Source organism: Dreissena polymorpha, chromosome 4, assembly GCF_020536995.1.
Source record: "Dreissena polymorpha isolate Duluth1 chromosome 4, UMN_Dpol_1.0, whole genome shotgun sequence".
Lineage (NCBI taxonomy): Eukaryota > Metazoa > Mollusca > Bivalvia > Myida > Dreissenidae > Dreissena > Dreissena polymorpha.
Genome location: NC_068358.1, coordinates 133,864,605 through 133,884,789, shown reverse-complemented (window position 1 = coordinate 133,884,789; position 20,185 = coordinate 133,864,605). Strand labels below are relative to the sequence as shown.

The 20,185-nt window shown below is 33.8% G+C and overlaps 1 protein-coding gene across 7 annotated transcripts in view; it reads right to left on the bottom strand.

The window, feature by feature from the left end:
• LOC127877380 (probable UDP-sugar transporter protein SLC35A4) overlaps positions 1 to 20,185 on the bottom strand; it is a 46,996-nt gene that overhangs the window by 3,574 nt on the left and 23,237 nt on the right. For 4 of the 7 annotated variants that reach the window (XM_052423145.1, XM_052423144.1, XM_052423142.1 and 1 more), the window contains 7 exons: positions 14,003 to 14,106; positions 13,375 to 13,480; positions 11,692 to 11,859; positions 10,142 to 10,200; positions 9,532 to 9,594; positions 9,063 to 9,210; positions 231 to 386 (listed from right to left, as the gene is read on the bottom strand). In XM_052423145.1, coding sequence (XP_052279105.1) covers positions 231 to 386; positions 9,063 to 9,210; positions 9,532 to 9,594; positions 10,142 to 10,200; positions 11,692 to 11,859; positions 13,375 to 13,480; positions 14,003 to 14,097 — 795 coding nt within the window. In that variant the 5' untranslated portion in view covers positions 14,098 to 14,106. Of the gene's footprint in view, positions 1 to 230; positions 387 to 9,062; positions 9,211 to 9,531; positions 9,595 to 10,141; positions 10,201 to 11,691; positions 11,860 to 13,374; positions 13,481 to 14,002; positions 14,110 to 20,185 lie in introns of all 7 variants that reach the window. The other 3 variants (XM_052423146.1, XM_052423143.1, XM_052423147.1) reach the window with 1 other exon arrangement.

The following is a 20,185-nucleotide window of genomic DNA, read 5'->3' as shown; positions in this document are numbered from 1 at the left end:
GTTGTTACTTATATTCTATATTTTGGGCCGGTGGACTTTATTTACAAATAAACTTTTGTCTTGTCTTGTTAAGCAGAGACTTCTTTAAACGAAAAAGTGGAAAGTTTCGTCCCTGCACAGGCTGATTTTGGACCACACATAACTTGCATACAGAAAGCCCAGTTTTATCAGAATGTTGCTTTTACAAATGATAAAACACAGCTACAAACAATATCCAACTAGTCAAACACCTGCGTGATTATGATCAGCCAGGTGTAGACAGAGAACCCTGAGAACAGTCCCTGCTTGGTCCCCTGATTGAGGATCTGACGCTGCCAGAGGATTGCAGTAATGTTGAGGACACACCCATATGTGTACAGTACCATGTTCTGAACATGGAGTGACGTCTGCAAAGAGATTAACAGTAAAAAAAATTGTGACATTCATAAACCAATGTCTGGAACAAGAGGGCCTGAAAGGCCAAAAGTCGCTCACTTGAGATACAAAGGAACTGACCTGTTCTGTGCCGGCCAAATATCATTAGAACAAATATTCTGACCAAGTTTCATGAAGACTTAACTATAAATGTAACTTATAGAGTGCAAAAAAGATTTTACTAAAGCCATATTATGAAATATTTAAATGCTCCGCTCAATGGTGGCCATGTTTTTTAAGCAATCGGAACAATTTTTAAACTTATCCAAGATATCATCAAAATAAATGTTCTGTTAGGGTTAGGGTTAGGGTTAGGGTTAGGGTTAGTTTCATGATTAAGTTTCATGAAGATTGGACAATAAGTGCGGCTTTTAGAGTGTTTTCCTAAAGCAATATAAGGAAAAAAAAGTTCCACCCCCTGGTGGCCATTTTTTTGAACCAATTATAACCATTTTCGAACTCACCCAAGAAATTATTGGCACAGATCTTCTAATCAAATTTCATGAAGATCGGACAATGAATGTGGCTTCTAGAGTGTTAACAAGGCAAATGTTGATGCTGCACAACACACGACGGACAAAAGGCGATCACAAAAGCTCACCATGAGCACATTGTGCTCAGGTGAGCTAAAAACATTAAGGGCTATTCTTAATAATTATTACTGCTTGAAATTAAAGAGAGTCTAGAGATTGATAAAGATTTTTGGTAAATATTTGATGAAAACTGCTGAAAAAGGGCGCAAAACAGTTATAAAAGCCCATTAAATCAGGAACCAAACTGTATAATAAACAATAACAAGAGGGCCTGAAAGGCCCAAGGTATCCCCCGCAACATATGCTTTGTTTGAGGATGGGTGCAAATTGGACGGATGAACATAATGATAGATGGACGAATGGAGGACAATAACACAAAAGTGCCGGACGGACAGGCAGACGGACGGACAACGCCAAAACAATATCCCTCCGCCTCTGGCGTGGGAATATATTCATACCAAGTTTCAAAGAAATCCGCCAAAGCGCTTCCAAGATATGGCTCCGGACACAAAAATGCCTATAGTAAAAAGCATTTTTTCAAGATACAAAGGGCCATAAGTCTGTTTTTAACAGATGGTGTACAATGCCATTTGGCGTGCATCATCCTCTTATGCATATATATACTCATACCAAATTTAAATGAAATCCGCCAAAGCACTTCCAAGATATGGCTCCGGACACAAAAGTGCCTATAGTAAAAAGCATTTTTTCAAGATACAAAGGGCCATAAGTCTGTTTTTAACAGATGGTGTACAATGCCATTTGGCGTGCATCATCCTCTTATGCATATATATACTCATACCAAGTTTCAATAAAATCCGCCAAAGAACTTCCAAGATATGGCTCCGGACACTAAAAAGCATTTTTTCAAGATACAAAGGGCCATAAGTCTGTTTTTAACAGATGGTGTACAATGCCATTTGGCGTGGATCATCCTCTAATGCATATATATACTCATACCAAGTTTAAATGAAATCCAGCAAAGAACTTCCAAGATATGGCTCCGGACACAAAAGTGCCGGAAGGACGGACAGACGGACAGCCGGACGGACGGACGGACAACGCCAAAACAATATCCCTCCGCCTCTGGCGGGGGATAATTAACATCTTAAATGATCAAGGACCATATCTATTCAAAGGTGCTTTTGCCAACATTTTATTTACTCTTATTAATATTAACAAGCAATTATTTACAGAAAATATAAATATGGTTTGATAAACATAATAAAAAAAATAAACAGTTGTTTCCTAAGAAAAGACTTGATAGATAAAATGCCATAAAAGTTTTAAGCAAATACTGTTTATGAAGCAATCTTGGCATAAAAATGGATGGAAAAATATGGAATGAGTGATGTATTGGACGTCATCATTGATGACGTTCATTCGAACGAATGATAAAGGGGGCTAAGTTTCGTTAAGCTGAGGCATATAGTCGCGATTTGGGAGTCTTGAAAACTGGCCGGTTACTTTTGCTGAAATTTGACATGTGTATGGACAAGAATGCGATCTACCTGTTGGCGTAGGCGTTATACCTGGGGAAAATCAAGTTTTCGAGTATTTTGCGTTTAAATATTTTTTATGGGAAAGGGCACGTGCGCATGACGTCATGAAAAGCGCTTAGGCTAGCTTCCATATTGTTAATAAACAAAGAAACTAAGTTACGCGTTATTAATTAAAGTTAGGCGTTTAATCGATAAACAAAGATGTAATAATTGTGTTTGAATATCAATCGGAAGTACACATGCATGTCTTTTGTGCACAGTGTGTTTTTTTAATAAACATGACATAAATCTATGTGTTATTCGACGTATTGTGAATTTGTGTGCAACGAGTTGAAGAAAGGTTTACACGGCTAGGCTTTCCGACATAAATGTAAGTACACACTGGTATTAGAATGGTATTCTATTTATCCGATAATATCTATTACATTATTAGGGTTTAATAATTTATTATTAAATCAATAAATAAACGTGAGCAGCAAATCAATTAATTTCGTTTGTAAGTGGAAACCGAAAGTAAACAAACCAATCGTCAAAATGGCTGACAAAGGAATGAACGCTCACAAAGTATTTACAAAAAAAACATCATCACAAAAGATGTAAAGTGAACGCTACTTATCTGTTTTGTAGATAAGTATACGATCCATTGGAAAACACTAACATTTGACATAAAAAACGCCAGTGGATATGGAAATCTTCAGCATTCGAAATAGCAGACGGCGTCGACCAATGGCTGTCAATACAGGTTCGAAACGAACGCGAGAAAGTATTAACAAAATAACATAGATGTTGTAAAGTGAACGCTAATTCGATGTTTTGTAGATAAGTATACGATCTATTGAAAAACCATAACATTTGACACAAAAACACCCGTGGATATGGAAATCTTCAGCGTAACGAAATAGCAGACATCACACGGCGTCTCATCTGGGTCTACGCTGTTTGCCAAGGCCGATAATATAATGAATGGAAATGCACAAACTCAGTAACTGGCAAGCATATATGCATTAGTAGGTTGTTTCGTGATTATTCAGAAACGACTACATAATTCTTTTGGTTCAGCCAGTGCAACTTAACAGAAATAAGTATAAAAAGTTTCTACACCTGACAACAATGTGCCAACTTAATACAAGGTAAGTTGTTTACATTATTTAAAATATTGCAAGCTTACAGTACTCAAAAATAAACAGCTGGTACAATGTAATATCATTGTTTTAATTTTAATAAGCCCTTGGTTAATTACCCTTTTTAATGTTATGGATCAATGCATCTCTAACACCTTCAATTGACTTGTTCATGAAAAATATACACCCTCAGTGCATGTTATCCCATACACCATCAATCACTTACTAAGGCTCGATTGGTCATTCTCGGCTCGGGTACTACTTACCGGTACATGTACCCCGGGTACTCTTAACTTTACTTACATGTTCCCCGGGTACGGTAAATAAACTTAAACATACCCGCAAATATTAGATTGTATCCGAGTTGTATATCCGCCAAAAATCCGATGTCGTTAAACATGCTACCGATAACGTAAAACAATATTGTTAACCTTAAACAACCTTCTCTTAAAAAATCTGCATCAACATGCTTTTTAGTTTGAGTGTTGAGAGGACGCCGTAGGAATAAGCAAGTAATCAAGAATACGTCTCTGTTTCTGCTTTTATTTCCTTCATGTATAATGACGATAAGGATTGATGACTAACATTGACGACAATGATCACAAGCATTTACGACTAACACTGACGACAAGCATTGTTAAATTAACGATTTAATTTGAATAATCAGATTATAGTACAACAGATATGCTTTTCAAAGTATAATATAATAGCATACACTCATTAGAATAAGAGGTTTCATAAATAACAATTTGAAACATTTTCAATCAATATCGAAATATCTTATTCAATATTTATTACGCAGTATGAATTAATTGTTAAAACATAATATAAATACCGAATATGGTGTTCCCCATTTAACGGACCTTGCAAACCAAATAATGTTTCTTTAAAAAAATCTATGACGGTAAAAAGTGAGCGTGCGATGTCGCGGAAAATATTATACTTGACGACGTCATACAATGACGCGACTTTAAACAATTTAAGATTTAAAATTAAATCACATCATTGATTTTAACAATGAGTTTTGATAATATAAATGCCATTGAACAGAAAATTGACATAAATGTAAACATAATTAATTTTTACAAAATACCCGACAACAACTGATTTAGTGTTAAAATTCCCGGGTACGTTTTAGTATATTTACCGTACCCAGGGTACGAGCCTTACTAACTGTATTATTATTATATCTCACCGACTACAAGGTACCTTTACCTTGTTGTGTTTATCAACCTGGAATTTATGTAAAATCCGGCTTTCTTTACTTTTATTTTTCATTCATTTGATTACGCAATTGTTGACGTACCTCGTGGAAAATTATTTGAATCTTTGGATTTTAATGGCGACAAGCTGGAAGTGTCAATTTATTTTAAAAACGAATCTAAGATTTTAAGTATTGTGTGTTTTTCATGCATAATTCAGTGTTTTCCAGAAAATTGAGTACCAGTTACATGGCCGGCAACTATGCAGTAAAACAAAAGCATTTATGACATTTACTTGATATATTTGGGAAAAGAAGCCGTCATGTAAATGTAAGAGTAAATGTAACCGGCAGAATCGCTGGCTGACGGTATTTAAAGAGAACACTGATAATAGTAAACTAAATCTCTACGACACGATTACAGCGTTGTAAAATTGTGTTTTGGGTGATAATGGTTAGTAATTCATACAAATGTTATTAAAAAATATTGTGCTTTAAAATTAATTTTGAGAATGGGATGGAAGAACAGAAAATGAAGAGCATACAGGGATGGAAATAAGTGGTTTCCCATGAGCCCGGGGCAAGTAGATTTTGGCCTGGGCAACTCAATTTCAAAAGTTGGTAAACTTGTTTTTTTTAAATCTTAAAACAATTCAGTGCAATAAAAATTGAAAAACAATTGATCACCATGGATCAATACTAGTTAAATAACATTCATTATATAGGAATAGGACATTATTCAATTCAGGCTCATAATAATACATCATGCATTGAACATGTGTATTGTCAGCAAATGTATATAATTATCTATTATTTTATTAAAAAAATGTATAATAATATTCACATGTTCATATTTCTGGGCTCGTTATTCTTTATCTGGGCAACCAAAATACTAAAGATGGTTGCCCACAATAGTAAAAAGTTAGTTTCAATCCCTGGCATATCATTGTAACTTTATTGTTTAACTGCATTGCATTAAAATTGTGATTGAGGTAAGCTTGTTGTTTATAGTATATTTACTTTTTAGCTCGACTATTATATATGAAATATATATAGTGTAGCTATCCTACTCACCCCGGCGTAGGTGCGCGCATTGGAATGTTTGCGTACCACCTCCAATATATTTCCTATGTCCATTGACATATTGCTTTCATACATGTATTTTGCTTCTTAACCAACATGACCCCAATGTATAAACAAAAGCAGATAACTGTATCAAGCATTTTGTAACAATTATGGCCTTTTTTTCACTAAGAATAAGCATATAATTGATAAATCTATTTTAAAGTTTGCGTACCACCTTTAAATTGCCACAACTTTTTTATTATGCTCTCCCCAAATTTTTTAAGGGGGGAGCATATAGTCGCCGCTTTGTCTGTCCGTCCGTGCACAATTTTTGTCCGGGCTATTTCTCAGCAACTAATGACTGGAATTCAATTTAACTTAATGGGAAGCTTCACTACCAAGAGGAGACATGCATATTATCAGCCGGTTCTGGTCAGATGATTTTTCACAGAGTTACAATGTATGGCCCTATGAAATTTTCCATTAACTGTACATATAACGCGATCTACCTGTTGGCGTATTCATTATTACTGGGAAAAATCTAGTTTTCGATTAAATCACGAAAAAGTGGTGTTTTTTATTGCGCAATCGCTATAAACACGTGGCTTGGCCGGAAGTACATGTAGCCTTAATAGCAACCCCAAGACAATTCACCCCCAGGAGACAATTCACGGGCTAGACAATTCAAATTAGATTTTTCATACCCCAATTTTTCTATTTTTGTAATCATTTTTGTCGTACCCAAATGTTTTTCGTACCCAAATGTTTTTCGTACCTAAAAAAAAATCGTACCCATTATTTTCGTACCCAAATGTTTTTCGTACCCAAATTTTTCGTACCCAATTTTTTTCGTACCCCTTTTTTTTCGTACCCATTTTTTTCGTACCCATTTTTTTCGTACCTAAATTTTTGTTCGTACCAAATTTTTTTAGTAACAATTTTTTTTTTCGTACCCATTTTTTTCGTACCCAAATGTTTTTTTTTCCCAATTGTTTTCGTACCCAATTTTTTTTTCGTACCCATTTTTTTCGTACCCAAATGTTTTTCGTACCCAAATTTGTTCGTACCCATTTTTTTTTCGTACCAATCTTTTTCGTACCCAAATTTGTTCGTACCCATTTTTTTTTCATACCCATTTTTTTCGTACCCAAATAAAAAAAAAAGTACCCATTTTTTTAGTACCCAAATTTGTTTCGTACCCAAATTTTTATTTGTAAACATTTTTTTCGTACCCATATAGTTTTCGTACCCTAATTTTTTTTATTTCCTTTATTTTTTCGTACTCTAATTTGTTTTCGTAACCAAATTTGTTTTTTTTTCCTGCCCATATTATATTCGTACCCATTATTTCTTCGTACACAAATTTGTTTGTACCCAAATTTTTTCGTACCCATATGTCGTACTCAAATTTTTTTCGTACACAAATTTGTTCGTACCTAATTTTTTATTCGTACCCATTTTTTTCATACCCAAATAGTTTTTCGTACCTTTATTTTGTTCGTACCCTTTTTTTTTCGTACTCAAATTTGTTTTCGTACCCAAATTATTTTTTTTTTCGTACCCACTGCCCACATATTTTTTCGTACCAATTTTTTATTTTGAAATAATCGATTTTCCATTTGATTTGAACTCTCGACTCATTCCATCCCGCGAAACCCTTAAGGTGTCGCAACTCTAGTAAAAATGGATGGAAGGTTTTGTTTTAATATGCCATCCTGATGGAACAAATAACAAGAGCACCGCCTTGCAGGTGCAGATCGCTCATCTATTTTTCTTTTAGAGGTGAAGGGACCTATCTGAATACTTCAATCACAAAGGAGGGAGGGGTGGGGTGGAGAGGGGTGTATAGTGTGGGTGTGTGGTCATTTATTTATTACATTATTTTTTTCTTGGGGGGGGGGGGTATTTTTGGATGGGATTGTTGTTGGACGGAATTCAAAAATAATTTTTTTTATTTTGTTTTGTTTTTTAACCATGTTTAAAAAAAAATATTGGGGGGGGGGGGCGGTGGGGGGCGGGTATGGTGTGAATGTGTGGTCATTTATTAGACGATCTTTAAAAAAAAATGAAAATTTTTATTTTTATTTTTTTGGGGGGGATTCTGGGGGGGGGGGGGCGGGGGGATGGTTTGGTGGAGTATATTGTGGTATGTCAGGTAAGAGTTGTTATGTCAAAGTATCAATCAAATCTAATCATAAATAAAGAAGTTATGGCAATTTTAGCAAAATTCAATCAAAGGTCAAGGTAAAATTCAACTTGCCAGGTACAGTACCCTCATTATAGCATGAAAGTATTTGAAGTTTGAAAGCAATAGCCTTGATACTTTACAAGTAAAGTGAATCTAAACACAAAATTTAACCATATATTCAAAGTTACTAAGTCAAAAAAGGGCCATAATTCCTTCAAAATGACAACCAAAGTTATGCAACTTGTCCTGTACTGTCCCCTTATGATAGTTTGTGAGTGTTCCAAGTATGAAAGCAATATCTATGATACATTAGAAGTAAAGTGGACCAAAACACAAAACTTAATCAAATTTTCAATTTCTAAGTATAAAGGGCCCATAATTCTGTCAAAATGCCAGTAAGAGTTACATAACTTTGCCAGCACAGTCCCCTTAAGATAGTTAGTAAGTGTTTCAAGTATGAAAGCAATAGCTTTGATACTTTAGGAATAAAGTGGATCTAAACACAAAACTTAACCAAATTTTCAATTTTCTAAGTATAAAAAGGGGCACATAATTCTGTCAAAATGCCAGTCAGAGTTACATAACTTGGCCTGCACAGTCCCCTTATGATAGTTAGTAAGTGCTGCAAGTATGAAAGCAATAGCTTTGATACTTAAGGAATAAAATGGACCTAAACACAAAACTTAACCAAATTTTCAATTTTCTAAGTATAAAAAGGGCACATAATTCTGTCAAAATGCATGCCAGAGTTAACTAACTTTGCCTGCCCAGTCCCCTCATGATAGTAAGTAAGTGTACCAAGTTTGAATGCAATAGCATTGATACTTTCTGAGAAAAGTGGACCTAAACACAAAACTTAACCGGACGCCGACGCTAAGGTGATGGCAATTGCTCATAATTTTTTTTCAAAAAATAGATGAGCTAATAATTTTTTTTCAAAAAATAGATGAGCTAAAACGCTTTATATCAAAATTGTGACCCGGACAAAACCAGACACTAGCATTGCTCTATCCAGTAAACCAGTCAATGTTAACAAACCATGAGCTGCTTTTTCAGAATGTACTCGGTGTACACAGCCGCCACTGCAGACACGGAGCAGTATGCCAGCAACATGACCAGACCTTGAACTGTGATAAACACCTCTGTGCGAGCCCCCGACTTGGACTTAGTCTCAAGTCCACCATATCTGTGAAAGGAGTAAGATTGCGAAAATCCAACATATCTGTGAAAGAAGGATTATTACAAAATTTCTAAAAGTTCATAAAGTTTGCCTTTTCTGAGAAAACAAAGGATCATGAAACTTTCTAAATAAGAATTTTAAAACAGATTCAAGTTCTGCTGAAATTGTTGAAAACACAAAATAGCAGGGCACTAACCGTATTTACCTTTTCAAAACTACAAAGTGCACATGTTCACCAATATCACAACTACAAAAATGCAGGACTGATGTTTACCAATTTCACAACAACAAAATGCAAACACAGAGAATGTAAGAAAAAACAGTTACCCATCACACATTCCTGCCAGCACAAGTAGGAATATAGCAAGCCATTGGGGAACAGAAATAACTCTGGAAAGACAAAAACAGTCATAATCTGAGAAAACTAGGCATAATGCATGTGTGTAAAGTGTCGTCCCAGATTAGCCTGTGCAGTCCCCGCAGGCTAATCAGGGACGACACTTTCCGCACAAGCATTAAGCCGAGTTTTGTCAGAATGCGACTCTTATAATCACTTTTTTAGGTCTCTAACCTAAAGCAGTATTACAAGATATGATGAGAGTCAGTGCTCAATCTGCCAGCTTTGCAGGAAAATGAATGGCACTGAGTTCTAAATGTAGTGAAAAAAAAAATGTAGTAAATTTCATATTACTTCCAACAAATAAGCATTTTATTAAAAAGCCCATAAATGATAATCATCCAAAAGTTGACACAACACGACTCACAATGCCGGACAAAGATTTACTATTATAGCCTACCTTGAGTACTTCATGCTAAGGAGAGTTTAAAAGACAATATTAAATTTTAATCCGAACACAAAGTTATTTTGAAGCAGAAAAAAAGAAGTTTTAAGATATACCTTACTTTGTATGGACAATTTCATAGCATTAAACCTTACCTTTTTATGACAACTCTATATAGCAAAGCAGTTGTCACTATTTTAAGGTTGCTCAAAACCTGTAAAAGTAAGATATTATAATACAAAGTTAAACAACAACAGCATGCTTGATTTCATATCATAAAACTAGGGATGGCAACGAATACCGATTTTGGTATTCGAATATTCGGTCATCCTTCCGAACGAATATTCAGATATTCGGTCAACATCTGTAGGAAAAAAATCAACAAAATCAACTTGCTTTACTTTACCATTACTCTATGAATTCTACTTTCGTTTTTACCGAATGTTCACTGGAAGTGACTAAATATTGACACAGCGTTGCCGTCGCTAATTCAAAGTTGATTTTGTTGATTATTTTTTATTAGATGATGATCAAATATTCGTGAATATTTGTTTAAAAGCTTGATCGAACAAAGGAATCTTTCTTCATTGAAAGGGAGATGGGTAGGGAAATCGGCAAATTGGAAGGTAGGTGGGTCCATTCTTGCGGGCATTGAACGGTAACAGCCACGTCTAGCTTTCAGTGTTAAAAAATTCAAAACGTTCATATGATATTTTTGGTGACTTTTGTTTATTTTGATATTGAGACTGTTTTTAGCTAGACGTATTTGTTAAAACTGAATGATAAAAACTGTTTTTAACTTTTAATATTGTACATATTGGGCGAAATACCAAAAACATTTCTTTAAGTAAAGTACCTGATTGAATATTGAGTAATTAATAAAAGTTTGGACCTTACGATACGCAAATACTTATTAGAGGTTAAGTAAATTATTTTCTAAAAGCTTTTGTAACCATACGATACACATTTACTCAATTTAATTAGAGCAAAAAAACATTTTCGATTGGAGAACGCGATTTACATCAATAAAAAATCTTGCATAAGTTCTTATTTGTTTTTTACACCGAGTTGGCTTTTCCTTTACTCATTTAATCTTTGATCATTTTTTAAATGTAATTCAATCATTAGATCAAGTGCGGGTCGGTGTTTTAATTGCCGATGCGATTTGCACCTATCATAATTTTGACACAAAGTGACTCTTTGGTCAATTTAAGTTTCCTAAAGGTAGGCAACTAGCATGATTTATGACATGTGTACTGTCATCACCATAGCGACGCATTATCGCGACTACCGGAATAAACACTATGAGATGAGGAACAACTTTTTTAACAATGTTTGAAGCAAATTTCACGAATACAAAGTCTTTGAAATTACTCGATTTTTTTATGTTTTTCATCCAAATATTCGATTCGGAAAATACTATTCGAACATTCGGTGCGGGACCGAATATTCGGATATTCGTTGACATCCCTACATTAAACCTTACATGTCTTTTGGGAAAACACATGTGCACAATTCAGATGAGATGTTCTTATGATAGTTTCAGTTACAGAGTTTCTTAAAATCCTAAATACAATTATAACATTGGATTACATGTCTTCGCCATATGGAACTTCCTCTTAGAATAACAGATCCATGTTTATTTCACCGAGTGTTTCTGATTAAAAAAAACAAACTCCTATTCAAAACTTTTTACATAGCCTACCTGAAATGTTGCCGGGTCCATCTCCTCATTGATGTACAGTGCAATGTTGTTGTTGAAAGCGTAGAGAACAGCCGGTACAGAATATGACAGTGCTGTCCTTACAGAGACATGTGGAAGTCTGAAACTCTGTCTGAACTCAGGCATGTACATGGCAAATGATATCAAGAACTGAAATAGAACAGAACATGGCAAATGATATCAGGAACTGAAATAGTACAGAACATGGCAAATGATATCAGGAACAGAAATAGAACAGAACATGGCAAATGATATCAGGAACTGAAATAGAACAGAACATGGCAAATTATATCAGGAACTGAAATAGAACAGAACATTACAAATGATATCAGGAACTGAAATAGAACAGAACATGGCAAATGATAACAGGAACTGAAATAGAACAGAACATGACAAATGATATCAGGAACTGAAATAGAACAGAACAGGACAAATGATATCAGAAACTGAAATAGAACAGAACATGGCAAATGATATCAGGAACTGAAATAGAACAGAACATTACAAATCACATTAGGAGCTGAAATAGAACAGATCAGAACATTACAAATGATATTAGGAACTGAAATAGAACAGAACATGGCAAATGATATCAAAAACTGAAATAGAACAGAACATTACAAATGATATCAGGAACTGAAATAGAACCAAACATTAAAAATGATATCAGGAACTGAAATAGAACAAAACATAACAAATGCTATCAGGAACTGAAATAGAACAGAACATTACAAATGATATCAGGAACTGAATAGAACAGAACATTACAAATGATATCAGGGACTGAAATAGAACATAACATTACAAATGATAGCAGGAACTGAAATAGAACAGAACATTACAAATGATATCAGGAACTGAAATAGAACAGAACATTACAAATGATATCAGGAACTGAAATAGAACAGAATATTACAAATGACACCAGGAACTGAAATAGAACAGAATATTACACATGATATCAGACACTGAAATAGAACAGAACATTACAAATGATATCAGGAACTGAAATAGAATAGAACAGAACATAACAAATCATATCAGAAACTGAAATACAACAGAACATTACAAATCATATCAGGAACTGAAATACAAAATAACAATGAATATGATATCAGGAAATGAAAAAGAAAGGTATAATGCAAATGTTGCTTTGTTATCAAACCAGCAATCATTGACTTTATAGTCCAGCACTCTACTAACAGTCACAGAAAAAGCCAGCATTTTTTTTCTGAGAAGCACCAAGTCATTATTATCAATCTAGGAGTTACTTAGTCAGTAATATCTATTTAACCCTTTTCCCCATAAGAAAGTAAAGTGAAAATGGCTTTTGCAACCAGCATAAAACCAGAACAGCCGGCGAGTAACTCGCAGTTTGTTCAGATTTTATGCTGTTTGCTGCTCATCAATAACTAAGGGTTGGAAATGAAGCCTTTAGAACTTGAATTTAGTAAAAAAGGTATTTTATTAAATGATACTTACTAAGCAACAACAAATGCGTCAAAATACACATCTAAGTGGTAAAGGGTTAGGAGGCAAATATGAAACTGCATGTACATAATTGCTTATATTTATGGTTTGAATGTTCCTCAACTGAGGCTAAATTGCGTCCCTTAATTATGAGAACAAAAAGAACAGGAGTTAATTACAATTATTAGTGAGTACCTTGGTTAGTTCAATCATTAGAATGACTGCTGCCGAGCTGAAGGGAATCTGTCCATTGACCTGACTGAGGTTCACCAAGATGGAGTAGGAGCCATAGATCCAGGACCTTTAACATAAATACACACAGTATCTGACATATATTCACCCACCATGCATTAAAGTTTGATTTATTAGACAAACAGTTCTTTTTAACAGCCTACCTGTGTATTACCACATTCTTCAACCTCACATTCACAAAACATTTTTTTGGAATCAAAAATCGATTTGCTTGTTATTGAAAATGGATTTTCATTGTAGTTGATAGGCAAAAATGAAAATCGAATGTCTGTTAAAATAAAATCGATTTTTGATTGCAAAATTGTTTTGTGAACACGGGGCCTGAAATTTATACATTGAACTTACACCAAACTGTGCAAACTTGAAATTTAGACATTCATTTTACACCAAACCCTGCAACCTGAAACGTTAACATTTAAATTTACAGAACAAATAGAAGCTTACCAAACTGTTAACATTTAACAATTTCAGTAACCCGTTAAATGTCCATTAGAAATTGTTTAGTAAAGGTTTGAATTTTCAACGCATTTATGAATAAATCATACCATTTAACCCATACCACAATACGTACCCAGTGAGCAACATGCCCACCCACATGAAGGACATCCTGGGGGCCAGGGTGGGCTGGGTGTGTCTAGGAAGGACATCCCGCCTCCCGCTGTCCATAGCAATAACCTACTGGCAAAGATCCTGACATTGTTTATAATAGTCAACATACATAATTTTTTTTACAGACTGACAATGCAATTATTATAGGAAAACTACAATATAAACCATGAGGAAATAATTTGTAGTCATGACTGAGCATGTCATATTTGATATTCAGTTTAACAATATTATTATCAAATCAAGCTAGAATTGAAATATATCAGAATTGATAAATAAATAATCATCAGCAAATAAAACTCTTTTTTTCAGATGAGAGTAACTTATCAATCAATTTTATCAAATTCAATCATAATTCGCTGTATCAGGGGTCATAACAGGACCAGATTGCCAATCCTGAAAACAAGCCAGGGGTCTGGCTCTGCAGGCCACCAGCGGGGTCAAGGGGCAGCGCCTTTGTCAGGGGGATAAAGGGGGGCTAAGTCCCCCGGACAAAAATTGAATTAAATCATTTTCAGACCCGTCTAGATTGCATTTCCAAGCAGTTTTAAATGCATTTTATTATAGCAAAAGAAAGATTTTTTTCCAAGAATTTACTTATATTTTTCAGTATATTATTATACTACATTAACCAAATATTTTGAAAAAAAATCAATACAGGAAAAATTGAAATAAAAAAATAATCATTAAAAAGTACAACCTTAGCCCATAATATAAACAGCACTAAATAATATCACATAAATATATATAATATTAACGATTTCCACCTAAAAACTGATGCTGTTACAAGAAAACGTAATCATAAATTATTCGTCAAGTGGCTAAATTTACCACCCCCCACACACCTGTTCACGCAAAGTAAGATTCACGGTTGTTTTCCTTTGTTCCAATGTCACAGTTTATCAAATTAATCGTTTATGTAAAGAAACAATAAAAATATAAAAAAGTAATTACGTTTATAAGCTTCTAAACATAGGTTACGTGGTCAAAATTTACCTAAAAACTTGGGATTTTTTTGTTGTTACTCCATGTTTATAAACGCATTGTTGATTGGAATTCACAGGATAAATACTAATGTGTCTTGTTCTGATAAAACTGGACATAATACATGTGCGTAAAGTGTCTTCCCAGATTAGCCTGTGCAGTCCGCACAGGCTAATCAGGGACGACACTTTCCGCCTAAACTTGATTTTCGGTAAGGAGACTACACAGGCTAATCTGGTACACCACTTTAGGCACATGAATTAAGCCCAGTTTTCTCAGAACACGACACTAATAAATTTTATGATATCAGCGCAGGAGTTATCTTCTGTAGAAACGAAATAAACCAAGAATCCCTCCTTACCCCCCCCCCCCCCAACAAAACTCGAATTTTTATTGATCTCAAAAGTGACCCTGGTGCCTTGAAATCCGGATTTCCGGATCAATCCGGAATATTACAACCCCTGTGTATTAACTATTATATAGCAAAGAGGAAAGAAAGCTAACAGAATTGTGTTTACCTTTCTTTATTTTTGCATGATGTTAGTGGAAATTAAAATTGTCATATGATTGGGCCTTTGAAATTTTGGAGATTTAAATAAGGGTTTATAGGAATATCTGGCCTCTACAAAATAAGGCCATTGAATATCAGAGTTTTTGAGATATCAGGTTGACATTGTCTTCTGACCAACAAACCTACAGACTGATAAAAACAGTTAAAATATGAAAAACAAAACAAAACAAGTAATACTTTACTATGAAATATCTTTAAAAAAGATATACGGCGTTGATAGTTCAATGAATGAGATCAAGGATAGCGAATGTCTTTTTCTGTGCAGTTCTTAGCTGCATCACACGCAGTACGGGATGTTACGCGGAGTTTTCGCGGCTTATTTTACATTATTACATATTGCTGGTCATAAACCTATAGATACAAAACAGAAAACCAAAAGAAGAATGGAAGTGAAATTAAAACATATGAGTCAACCGGCCACACGCAAAGTATCTGTATTTATAGGCACGTTCTTCGAACAAACCTGTTTTAGTGGTTTGTCGGGTATTGCTATTTGATTCGATTATTAACAGTATCAAGAATCATCACGCTCATGCTTAATACATTAGTCAATATGGTGGAATAATTATTGTTAAATTAATCAAAAATAATATTTATCATTGTATTGTTGAAAACACATTAAGAATCTATTATTGACATACCATAATTATATTGCTGAATATCTTCATTTAACATATTTCTGGTCTTAAGAAAATTCCAGGTCACCTAGTTCACGGATAGTGTCTTTATTATATAACGATTATTTTACTGGCCGCGAACTCTGGTGATGACCTGTATATAAACTCTGACATTCAAACACTGGCCGCGAATTGACCCGATACCTAGCGGGTTGAAATGCAATGCATTAAAGTGAGGCCTCGCTTCCACTGCTCTTTATACTTTTACATGCTAAAATGTTGACAGGAATATGGAAGTAAGTACTAAATATGAGAACATAGCCTTTAAGTATAAACGCTTTTGCCCTGGCAATCCTCTGAAAATAAAAGGTGCACGCACAAACTGTATTGATGTCGAGAATTGAGTGTAAAACTGTTCTATCTATTAAGCCTTTTCATAAGAGATAAAATTGTTTCATGCAGTAAAACAGTGTTACAAAGACGCGGATATGTTTCCAATGTTCTGGTGGTATACTCAAATCAGTCAATGGAATAAATGAAGTGTATTCATTCGTACCTAGCCGCGGAAAATTTTATTTGAATTTTATTGGACACTTACAAAGGTCAGGTAAGGTGAAAATCTGGCTTAATACAGCTACGCCGGAAAAGGTTCTATCAATCCTTACATGCAACATAATCTTTTATTTGACAAAAAATATTGTATATTGCATTGAATTGTTTTGTTTATTTAATTGATTTTACATATTTATATATATATATATATATATATATATATATATATATATATATATATATATATAAATAGGTCAATTTTTTGTAGAAATTGGCTAATTTGGCGAATGGCAGAGTAAGCCCTGCATGATTACTTTTCCTTGATTATTTTTCAAATTGGCACCATCACTGTATTCACATCATGATTATATAACCATTAATTGTTCACCCTAGCCGTATAGAAAAAATAGGCAAACTTAAATTCACGCAAGATATCAAATACCTTTTTTATCTCATTGCTTGTATTTAAGTCCATGTCTTTTATGTCCTGCACTGTAGCAACAATTACTCTGATATCCCTTTCCCACTCAGAAGCAAAGTGAAAAATGGCTATGTGCAAACAGCATAAAACCAGAACAGTCTAGAGCTGCGAGTAACTCACAGTCTGTTCAGGTTTTATGCTCTTTGCTGCTCATCAGTAACTAAGGGTTGGAAAAGAAGCCTTTAAAACTTGAATCAAGTAAATAGATATTTAATTTAATTTAACTTTCTAAGGGACTACAAATGTGTCAAAATACATGTCTTGGTAAAGGGCTATACAAGCACACCACAGACCCTCAAGGCTGAACCGTAAATTAATGTGCATGACAGATCACTGATATTTCAAATAGTTGACAGGTTTGAAATTAATTCACAGGAAGGATGTTAATGTTATGTCATGAAAAAAAGTTTAATGTTAATAACGAAGTCATTATGACCTAGTGTTATATTTTATATGCAACAACATATAGAGGCCCTTGAATACATGTATGTGTTATTTAATCTTGACTGGGGTCAGAAGTTGCCACACGCAGGAAGTTAAATATTTTATTGAAGCTAAATAACTGATAAAATAACTTCATACCGGACATGTGCCCAATTTGATCGGGGGGGGGGGGGGGGCTGATATAAGACATTAGCAAAAAGCAGCAAATACACTTTACAAAAGTTATGATGCTTCAAGAGAAATCTACTGGATTAAAGCATTTTGAGGACTTTTATATTTATTATCTATTTTATATCTATTATACCCGGTACATGAATGACTTCCTATCAGAATATACTGCTGTTGATAGCCTAGCGCAATGTTGAAATTATGCATTTGTACACTTCAGCATGTGGTGCATAATTACAACTCGAGGGTTTGGCGCAAAACTATTGTAACTCACATTTTTAGAATTTTACAGGAGATCAAAAAAACATCCTTGTTTCCCTAATTTTCACTTCCTGATAAAAACCAGGCTAAAACTTGTAGTAAATAACTGTATTTAAACATAACAGTTAACAATTTGTTTAAATATTGATTCATTTAAATGTATTTGATTAATATCAAGATACAATACTGTTGCGTTAAAATTTATTCCTTTTTAGCCAATATAATTTGGTGCAAAACTATTGTATCTAAAGATACATTACTTTTGCACTAAGTTTTTATCTAAAATTGATGGTTTTGACATATCCAAGAAATATTGTAACTATAAAGGAAGATTTTTAATGGACATGTCCTTTTGTTTATAACCTTAATTTTATAACGTAATTATAAAGAAGGGAAGAAATCTTTTAATGACATTAAATTAAGTATACTTCGATGGACGGTTGGTTTCATTTCAACTGTTACAGTAGAAAATGCACACCATGACTGGCCAGGTACTTACAACTGACAAGACTGGTATCTTACAAAATAACATTCCATCAAAATAAACAAATTTAAATGAGTGTATTATGATAATAATATCAATAATCATTGATACAATGCCACATAACAGTTGCAAGTGAAAATAAACACTTAAGTCTTGATATGATAGGTATCTTTAATATTTACAAAAGTAGATTTACCTTAAGTACCTTTAATATAAAATTGAAATATGTTATTTCCTAAATCTTATTTTTTTTTATTGAGCAAAGATTTGTTTAATTCCCATTGTATGCCATTATACTAAAATGCCATAGTTATAATCAAATAATGTATAAAGACAGTCATTTAATTGCAGAACTTGTGAAATAATTGGCAATTGATATGTGAATTAAAAGTCTGCATTATGCAATTAAAACATGTATTGTTATAATTACACACTATTCCTATATTTCTAATGTTTAGGTCCATAACTTCATTATAAACAAACAAAACAAAAAATCCAAAACATTAAAATGATACTTAATGCTAACATCCAAACATTACTTCATCAGTAACTTTCATACAAAATTTTCATAAAGGAGGAGAAAGAAGAATGTATGGTGGACACCAATGGAATGGCATGAGCTTTGCAAAGCATTAAATGTGCCTTTTTCACGTTTTGGTAAATTGAAAAAATCAAAAAAAGTTGTTTCAGATTTGCAAATTTTCGTTATAGTTATGATATTTGGTGAGGAAACAGTAAAATTCGGAACAATTACGATGCTCTAAATGATCCATTATGCATCTTTTGACAATTTAAAAACCTGAAATTATAAAGCGTTGCAACAGGAAACAAATGAATAATTTGGAGAGTTCTGTTGTTGTTTTATATTTTGTTAATCTACGAGGATTGCTTACGGTATATAAAATATCAAATACATCAATCATTGTATAAGCACAGATGGCAGAGTGGTCTTAGCGGTAGACGTTTACTCCAGGACTCCAGGGGTCAGTGATTCCAGCTCAGCTGAGGGTTACTGTTTTTTTTCTTCTTTTTTTATTTCATTCTTGTTTTACTGGAGCTTTGTTGATCCAATGTTTACAATTATCAATATAAAGCATTTAATGACAATCTTCAATACATGCCAAAATCTGTGAAAAGGCCCCTTATGAGGTCTCTGTCTTTTTCCCATTTCAATTTGATTCAACAGAATCCTCCTTTGAATTTCTTGGTCGTTGCATCAGATTTAACTCATGAAACCATATCGGTACTGATAAAACACCAATACCCGTGTCCATTTAACTTAATTGTACTAAATGTTATTTATCATAGTCAGCAAAACCATACGTTGACTGATGTACCCGACCGTGTAAACTCAAACATCCTTAATGCTATTCATCATAGTCAGAAATATCATACCTTGACTAATGTACCCTTGTAAATTCAATCATCAAAATGTTATTTATCATAGTCAAATATGCCATACCTTGAATAATGTATCCGTTTAAATTCAAACATCCTGAGTGTTATTTTTCATAGTCAGATATACCACACCTTGACTTAATATGTACCTGTGTAAATTCAAACATCCTTAATGTTATTTACCATAG